At 44.7% G+C, this 9,196-nt stretch overlaps 1 protein-coding gene across 1 annotated transcript; it reads left to right on the top strand.

The window, feature by feature from the left end:
- The first annotated feature begins 3,048 nt into the window (after positions 1 to 3,048).
- On the top strand, positions 3,049 to 7,097 carry LOC134443087 (uncharacterized protein K02A2.6-like). The gene has a single exon (XM_063193023.1). It carries the CDS (start codon positions 3,068 to 3,070, stop codon positions 7,088 to 7,090), a length of 4,023 nt encoding a protein of 1,340 aa, XP_063049093.1. The 5' UTR covers positions 3,049 to 3,067; the 3' UTR covers positions 7,091 to 7,097.
- The last annotated feature ends 2,099 nt before the right edge of the window (positions 7,098 to 9,196 follow it).

The raw sequence follows: 9,196 nt of genomic DNA, 5'->3' as shown, positions 1-9,196 counted from the left end.
GGAGAAGAGGAGTGGAGTGAGGAGAGGAGCATAAAGAATAGGGGAGAAGAGGAGAGGAGAGGTGGGGTAGGAGAGGAAAGGAGAGGGGAGGAGCGAAGAGGAGAGGAGAGGAGAGGAGAGGTGGGGTAGGGTAGAGGAGAGGAGAGGAGAGGAGGAGGAGGAGGAGGAGAGGAGAGGAGACGAGGGGAGAGAAGGGGAGGGGTAGGAGAGGAGAGGAGGTGAGGGGAGAGAAGAGGTGGGGTAGGAGAGGAGAGGAGCGGAGATGAGGAGTGGAGTGAGGAGAGAGGAGCATAAAGAATGGGGGAGAGAGGAGAGGAGAGGACGGAGAGGGCATGAGGGGAGAGGAGAGGAGAGGAGAGGAGAGGAGAGGAGAGGAGAGGAGAGGAGAGGAGAGGCGAGGAGAGGGCATGAGGGGAGAGGAGAGGTGGGGTAGGAGAGGACAGGAGAGGAGAGGTGGGGCTGTTGGAGAGGGCAAGAGGAGAGGAGAGGAGAGGAGAGGAGAGGAGAGCATAGGAGAAGTGGGGTAGGAGAGGAGAGGAGAGGAGAGGAGAGGAGAGGAGAGGAGAGGACAGGAAAGCAGAGGAGAGCAGAGGAGAGGGCAAGACCTTTAAAAAAAACTTTTATGAACACCATTCAGCCATCATTGGCACAGTACAGCCACTGCCCAAAAGCAAGAGGAGGGCAGGGCCGTTGGAGAGGGCATGAGGAGGGCAGGGCCGTTGGAGAGGGCATGAGGAGGGCAGGGCCGTTGACAGAGTCACCTGAGGGCCTCCCTCTCCTCAGACGAATGCACGCAATGTTTGTGTTTGTTTGTTTGTGTGTGTGTGTGTGTGTGTGTGTGTGTGTGTGTGTGTGTGTGTGTGTGTGTGTGTGTGTGTGTGTGTGTGTGTGTGTTTTGTGTCTGTGTCTTTGTCTGTGTCTCTGTATCTGTCTGTGTGTCTATGTGTTTATGTGTGTGTGAGACCATCATCATCAGTATACAGCTACTACTGTATATCTGTGTGTGTGTGTGTGTGTGTGTGTGTGTGTGTGTGTGTGTGTGTGTGTGTGTGTGTGTGTGTGTGTGTGTGTGTGTGTGTGTGTGTGTGTGTGTGTGTGTGTGTGTGTGTGTGCACGCTGTTGAAGTTTACCGTCTTGGTCTCTACTTCTTGCATGTTCAAAATCCGAGTCAAAGGAATCAAAAACTCCAAAAGCCAAATTAATCTATTTATTTTCTAAAATTACCAAATAACAAAATGACCACCACTGGTAATATCCAGAATACCAGCAATGGCCCATACACAGTAAACACTACAGCTTTCCAGAACTGCAGAGTCTACTACATAAAAATGACAATCACAGCGAAAGCATTACGGAACGTTCCGGAGATCCTAACCTTCTCTCGCCCTGACCGATAACAAAAATTAGGACCTACTGAATATCCCTATCTGTTGGTATTTATGGTTTGTGGGTGTATGGGTGTGGTTATGTGTAAGCAATTACGTGATTTGTTAGTTAACCCAGAATATGCCTAATCTGTGTCGATTGTAAGATGCTGTCTTCATTTCCGGGTGGGCCTTGATTTCATCACTCTAGGTCTTCATGACCTCATCTGTGGACTTCCTGAGTTCTGTAATTTTAATCAAGCAATACACATACAACAGCACATTCTTTTGACATATTTGAGGATCCTTGGCTCTGAAAAGATTGAAATCCAATGTTAGTCGTTTGCCCATTGTCACCTACTCCTGGCCTCCTAAAAAGGATTAAGTCAAATAGTTTCGCTTCTGAGTGACATCACTGTATCCTGTGTAGAAAGAATGATACGTCAAGGAGTTTGGTATGGACTTCAGACTTATTCAGAAACAATCAGTTAATCAAACATCACATGACTGGGTTTCAGCTTGTCTCACAATACTGTTTTGATGACATCTGTAGACTCTCCTAAAAGAATGGGGCACTTACTCAACATCCGCATCCCATGATTGTCACATGGGGTCATTGGGCCTACTCAATGGTTTGAGAGCCCACCAACAAGACACATTTATTTTAATGTTTTTAATCATAACCAAATATTGTAGAATTTCCTGCAAACACAAATGAATACCTGAACAACTTGCTTGTAAGACAATGCCTTATATTTCAGGACCTCAGAATCTAGCCTATTTTCCAACAGTCCCTTTCGTGAGGTCATAATTAATATGACCTCATCAAATTTGTTAGACCTCAGTGTTAGACTCTGTAACCAACATGACCACATAGCTTTCCTTGGTCAACTTCTCTTGTCCATTTCTGGAACCTAAGTTGCTTGCCTCAGAAACCTAGTGCAAAGAGAATACCACATCATCTGCTCATTACCCAATTTGTCATTGCACCAAGACATTATAGGCTATTAATGTGGAAACCACAGTGAGTTCCATTGCCGAAGGCTGTGGAAAAATGTAAAGGGTTAGAAATACAAACAAATGAAAACAAAATGTAAACGACAAATTAAATAATTCATAATAACAATAATAATTATAAAAATCCTCCACTGCTTATCCTCCTGCTATAACAAAACCTAAAATTGAAATTTCTCCATTCAATACCACCAATTTCCGCAACATTGGGACCCCCTTTTCCACTACCTGTTCCTTGAGGTGTTGTTATATGGCAGTTTCTTATTGTCACGTTGAATGGTGGCGTCTCCTGTAGGATCCCGTTTCATAATTGTAGTATCCTGAGTAATTTAATATGTAGTACTACCCCCACGCCACAAGAGGGATAACCTACCCATTGTCACCTATACAATACATATAGACCGGAACATAAGGTAACTGATTAGTCATGGATTAGACATTAGACAGACAAGACACATGTTGTATGGTTGTGCTAGTGTGTACAATAAAGAAGCATAAAAGGACATGCTTTGGACGGACATCATGATTTATAAGTATTAGTACACGTTATCACATATTGGCGACGAGGATATCTGGAAGAAAATGACCAGCGCTTCACTGAGGATGACGGTGGATTGAACGAGTGGCGAAGGAAAGTCGAAAGGTGCTAACAAAAGGGTGGACACAGGACCGGAGCACGTGAAACGAAGATGAATGTGACGGTAGGGAATCTGTCAGCATTTGACTCGAAGGAGCAGACTTGGGAAGAGTACTGCGAGATTCTGGATCAGTTTTTCGAAGCTAATGGCATTGATGATGGAGATAAGCAAAGAGCTGTCCTCATTAGCGTTGTGGGACCAGCCACATACAAGCTCATACGGAACTTGGTGAGTCCAGATAAGCCCAGCACTAAAACGTATGACCAGATAGTAACCCTAATGAAAGACCACTTCGATCCCAAGCCAAGCGAGATTGTACAGAGATACAAATTTGACTCTCGTGTCCGTCAGCCTAGTGAAACTGTGAGTGCATATGTAGCCGAGCTGAGACGACTTGCTCATGATTGTAACTTTGGCACTACACTGCAGCAAATGTTACGAGATCGCCTCGTTTGCGGCATCAATGATGATCGGATTCAAAGGCGTTTATTGTCCGAACCAGATTTAACGTTCGAGAAGGCATTCGAAATGGCCGTAGCCTCCGAGACCGCCAGTAAAAATGTGCAAGACCTTCACGCCAAAGCCCCGTTGGCTTGCAACAGCGTGAAAACGGAGGGAAAGGAGAGAAAGGGTGATTGGAAAAAGAAAGAGTGCTACAGATGCCACGGAAAGCAACACAGTGCTGCCGAGTGTAAATTTAAAGAAGCAAAGTGTCACGCTTGTGGAAAAGTAGGGCACATCGCCAAAGCTTGTCGAAATAAAAATAAAGGGAGCTCGCGCACAGATGAAAAGAAACCAATCAGAGAAGAGCGGCGTGCACGCCCACAGAAAGCACACAAGGTGCGTGAGAGGGAAAAGGATGATAGTTCATCAGAGCAAGAAGAAACATACTTGTTAGCTTGCATTAAAACAGAAACCTCAATCAGGAGAGTTAAGCCATTTGAAGTGAAAATGGAAGTGAACAGGAAGAAAGTAAACTTTGAGATTGACACTGGATGTAATGTCAGTGTAATTAATGAAACAAAATTCAATGAAATGTGGGAAGAGAACAAGCGCCCACAACTGAAAGAAACCAAGCTTACACTGAAATCTTACACTGGAGAGAAAATTAAAGTTGTAGGAGTAGCAGATGTGGAAGTGATCTATGGCCAGCAAGTGAAAACATTGCCCCTAGTGGTAGTGAAGGGTACTGGACCTAGTTTGCTAGGAAGAGCATGGCTGGAAACACTGAAGCTGAAGTGGGATGAAATCAAACATGTGAGAACAGAGACACAAGGGCTACAGCAAGTACTTTCAAAGCATGAAGATGTTTTTAAAGAAGAGTTAGGCATGTTAAAAGGCATGAAAGCAACAATTCGAGTGTCGGCTGAAGCTAGTCCCAAGTTCTACAGACCCCGCTCAGTTCCGTATGCCATGAGAGCAAAAGTTGAAGAGGAGCTCGAGAGACTGCAGAGAGAGGGCATCATAACACCAGTAAAGTATGCTGAGTGGGCTGCACCCATCGTACCTGTCCTGAAGCCGGATGGCTCTGTCAGGATCTGCGGCGATTATAAATTAACAGTCAACAATGCCTCATCTCTAGAGCAATACCCCATTCCCCGAGTGGAAGATTTGTTCAATACACTAGCAGGAGGGAAACAGTATTCCAAGTTAGATTTAAGTCATGCTTATCAGCAGATTGTGATGGATGAAGAGTCCAAGAAATACTTAACAGTTAACACACATCGTGGCCTGTTTACCTACAATAGGCTTGCCTTCGGAGTGTCATCTGCTCCAGCAATTTTCCAGAGAACCATGGAAAGCTTGCTACAGGGCTTGCCTAGAGTAGCGGTGTATTTAGATGACATCCTTTTGACTGGGAAAGATGAAGCTGAGCATCTAAGCACGCTGGACGAGGTACTGAGGAGATTGAAGGAAGCCGGACTGCGACTTCACAGACGCAAGTGTGCATTCCTGAGGAACGAGGTGGAGTACTTAGGTCACATTATCAATGCGGAAGGCCTGCACCCAGTGCAAAGCAAGGTGAGAGCGATTGAAGAGGCTCCACAGCCAACCACAGTGACTGAATTGAAAGCCTACCTTGGTCTACTGAATTACTATAACAAGTTTCTCCCTAACCTAGCCACACGCTTAGCTCCGCTCCACCAGTTACTGAGAAAAGAGTCCCAGTGGACCTGGAACAAAGAGCAGGAGGATGCTTTTCGATTGTCAAAGCAGATGCTGAAATCAGCCAAAGTCCTGAGTCACTATTCAGCAGACAGAGAATTGGTACTCGCATGCGACGCCTCACCATACGGAGTAGGTGCCGTATTGTCCCATATCATGGAAGATGGTAGTGAGAAACCCCTAGGTTTTATGTCACGCACGCTGACACCAGCCGAGAAGCGATACTCGCAACTGGATAAAGAGGGCTTAGCCATCATGTTCGGAATAAAAAGATTCCACAAATACATCTACGGACGAATGTTCACAATCAGCACTGACCACAAACCGCTGATATCGCTTTTCCATGAGAAGAAGCCAGTTCCTCAAATGTGTTCGCCGAGAGTGCAACGTTGGGCAACCCTGCTACGAGCGTATGAATACAAAATCCTTTACAAACCAGGAAAAGACCATGGAAACGCAGATGGACTGAGCAGGTTGCCTCTGCCACACACAGAGGAAGAGGATGACAACGAACAAGTCCTTATGTTGGATGTGATGGAAGATCCGCCTATCACCACAGCTCAGGTGAAACAGTGGACAGCCAAAGACCAGACACTGTCACAAGTGTTACTATGGTGCCTGAAAGGATGGCCAAAGGTGGTGGATACAGAATTCAGACCCTACAGTAAGAGAAAGCTAGAACTGAGTGTGAAAGATGGATGTGTTCTATGGGGGTCGAGAGTTGTGATTCCGAAGAAAGGAAGGAAAATCATACTGAAACAACTGCATTCCACACACCCAGGCATGTCCAGGATGAAAGGCTTAGCACGCTCATACGTGTGGTGGCCAGGAATGGATTCTGAAGTTGAGGGGGAAGTTCAGTCCTGCCTCACCTGCGGAGAAAACATGAAGTGTCCTGCAGGGGCGCCGCTTCATCCTTGGGAGTGGCCTGAAACGCCCTGGAGCAGACTGCATATCGATTATGCAGGTCCCTTCCTTGGAAAGATGTTCCTGATCATTGTCGATGCACATTCCAAATGGATTGATGTATACCAAACAAACAGTGCAACAAGTCAGGTGACTATTGAGAAGCTAAGACAGTGCTTTAGTACACATGGTCTACCCCAGACTTTAGTATCTGACAACGGAACATGCTTTACAAGCCAAGAGTTTGAGACATTCCTGAAACAGAATGGAATACAGCACAAAACATCCGCACCTTTCCACCCCGCCTCCAACGGTCTCGCGGAAAGAGCTGTTCAGACATTCAAACAGGGAATCAAGAAAATTAAAGGAGATACACTGGAAACAAAAATAGCCAGATTTCTGTTCAACTACAGAATTACACCACAAAGTACAACTGGCTTGTCTCCCGCTGAAATGCTCATGCAGAGAAGACTTCGTTCCACACTTGATCTTCTGCTGCCTGATGTGAAGTCAAAGATTCGTAAGAAACAACTCAAACAAAAAGAACATCATGACGCACACAGCAAGTGGAGAAGTTTCGCATCTGGAGATGATGTATACGTGCGTAACTACAGCCATGGTCCCAAGTGGATACCAGCAGTAGTAGATGAGAACACTGGACCTGTATCCTATACAGTACAGACAGGAGATGGACGCGTGATGAGACGTCACGTCGACCAGATTCGCAAGCGTCACGCATCATCAACTGACATGTCCAGTCCTGAGGAGAGAGGAGAGCCTGACAGCATGCAGTTGCCAGCGCCAGCAGTGGAGTTCGTGCCTGCAGACCCGGTCGTTCCAACTTCAGTAGGAGGGGAAGTGACTGAGCAGCCTGCTGAGTCAGCCCAGGTTCCTCCTCCAGCTGAACATTTGCCAGAGACAGGAGTTCAACAGACACCTGTGCTGCGTAGATCTGCGCGCACCAGACAGGCTCCTGCTCATCTGAGAGACTTTACAAGTTAGAAGTGTAATCCCTCAACAAAGAGTCAGAATACGCTCTGGGATATACACTGGAAGGCTTGGCAGTCTACCCAACCTTCCTAGTTAGAAAAAAAGAAAAGAAAAAGACATTGTATACAAACATTGCCTTAAGTGTTATTTGAGTTGATTTATCATTTTACTGTAAAAGAATTAAAGTAACAGAGTTTAGTTATTTTAAGAAATTTTAAGTTGTTATTGACATTGAATACGTAATTTCACTGTTATAGCCAAAGTAAGGTTAATGTGAAGGTGACATAGTAAGAGTGTCATAGTTTAATTTCACTGAAGTGCTTTAAACTTAAGAGGGGAGGGATGTAGTATCCTGAGTAATTTAAATGTAGTACTACCCCCACGCCACAAGAGGGATAACCTACCCATTGTCTACCTATAGAATACATATAGACCGGAACATAAGGTAACTGATTAGTCATGGATTAGACATTAGACAGACAAGACACATGTTGTATAGTTGTGCTAGTGTGTACAATAAAGAAGCATAAAAGGACATGCTTTGGACGGACATTATGATTTATAATTATTAGTACACGTTATCACAAATATAAAGCATCATCAAATACCACAATGTAAAAGGAAACATGTTAACGTTAGTAGGGTTAGTATTAGTGGTGTTAGTGATAGTAGTGCCCCGCATGCATTAAGCTGCAGGCTTATGCCTTTCCCCATTTTCTGCGCTTCCGCAAGCTTGTTTCAATGTAACCCTGTGCGCCTTTCCCTCAAGGTGAATATTGTGTGTAATTCGCTCAACTCGGTTCGGTCTACTGCGCTCACTAGCTTTTGGAAGGAGCCAATTTCAATTCCTTGTCTCCTGTCTCGTTGGCTCCTCTTCCATCTGCAACCTGTGTGGAGAAATCTGACATCAAAGTAGTTAGTTTATCGTAATATGGTTTACATTGCAACGTGCGAAATCTTCATGTTCGAACCTAGCGTTGGTCCAGGGCTTACTGTTTGCCTAGTTTCTTACTGACCTCAGCACCATGAGTCAGAGTGTTGACCCAGCTCATAATTGTATGTAGCCTATACCAACCTTACCAATTTGCTCTTTGGCGTTTGGTCCAAATCCTTATGGGTATGCATTCCACAATCCACCAATATGTCCAAGTTCATTGCAACTGTTTTTTTCAAACCACAGACCTTCTGCCAAAGTTATTTTACCAGCCCAGAGACAACGGTCTCCCATTCATGTCCTCTACCAACCATCAGTTTTTTGGCCGTACGGCTCCCAACCAGTCCATCAGTTATTTCCAAATGGCCACTCGCATCAACGTCTTTTCCGAAGACGCCCTTTCGTGCTCTCTCCAAATCCTTTCCATATCGAACGTTCTCTGTGGAAAAAAAATCCTTGATTTCCGATGTCCTTGTGAGAAGCTTGCACTGCTGCCAAACGTTCTTTGTTACCTTTTCCATAGTGAACTCCTGTAAAATCATGGTCTTGTTTCCTCATTGCCGCATAAACCGCTTCCAATCTTTACCAACCTCCAGCACTCAACAATGTGTTTTCAAACACCCTTTGTTATCTGTCATTATTTCCTAGGCTATGTATGTGATGTGTGGTGTACTGCAGTCTTTTCTCAAATCTCTCGCACATGTAGGCCTAGGCCTAATATGCCTATCTCCCCCTTTCTTCTGAAATAACACGCCGTGTTGTTTCAGAAGAACCCACAACAATTGTGTAACCAGGTACACCGCGCAGTTAATGTCTGAACGGTAATCATAAAAAATCTTAATAATAATAAAAATAAAAATAAAAACCTCAAAATATCCATAGGTCTAAGGAGTAGGCCTATTCCTGTTGTGACAAACAGAACAAACAATAAAAAAAATCATCAGTCAAATCAATGTACAGAGAGTATTGGGAAGGCCATCGTGTTTTTAGCTAATTATGTTTGTTCAGTCAGTATTGTGTACTCTTATACTCCGCGTGGTGTTGGGTAGACTATGTGTAGCTTATAATGCAATGTGTATAATTCAACCCCAGCAGCCACCCCTTCTTGCCCAATGTAGATGTAGGGTAAACAGTCCCACTGATTCCCAAATAACTGTCTTAAACACGCCTGTGCGTATGTTTTC

This window comes from Engraulis encrasicolus, unplaced genomic scaffold, assembly GCF_034702125.1.
Source record: "Engraulis encrasicolus isolate BLACKSEA-1 unplaced genomic scaffold, IST_EnEncr_1.0 scaffold_289_np1212, whole genome shotgun sequence".
Classification (NCBI taxonomy): Eukaryota; Metazoa; Chordata; class Actinopteri; order Clupeiformes; family Engraulidae; genus Engraulis; species Engraulis encrasicolus.
The sequence above is the reverse complement of the archived record's forward strand: the minus strand, read 5'-3'. Positions and strand labels throughout refer to the sequence as shown.

What these genes read in the sequence shown, in the direction of transcription:
- LOC134443087 (XM_063193023.1), top strand. Translation starts at nt 3,068, where the DNA reads ATGAATGTGACGGTAGGGAATCTGTCAGCATTTGACTCGAAGGAGCAG.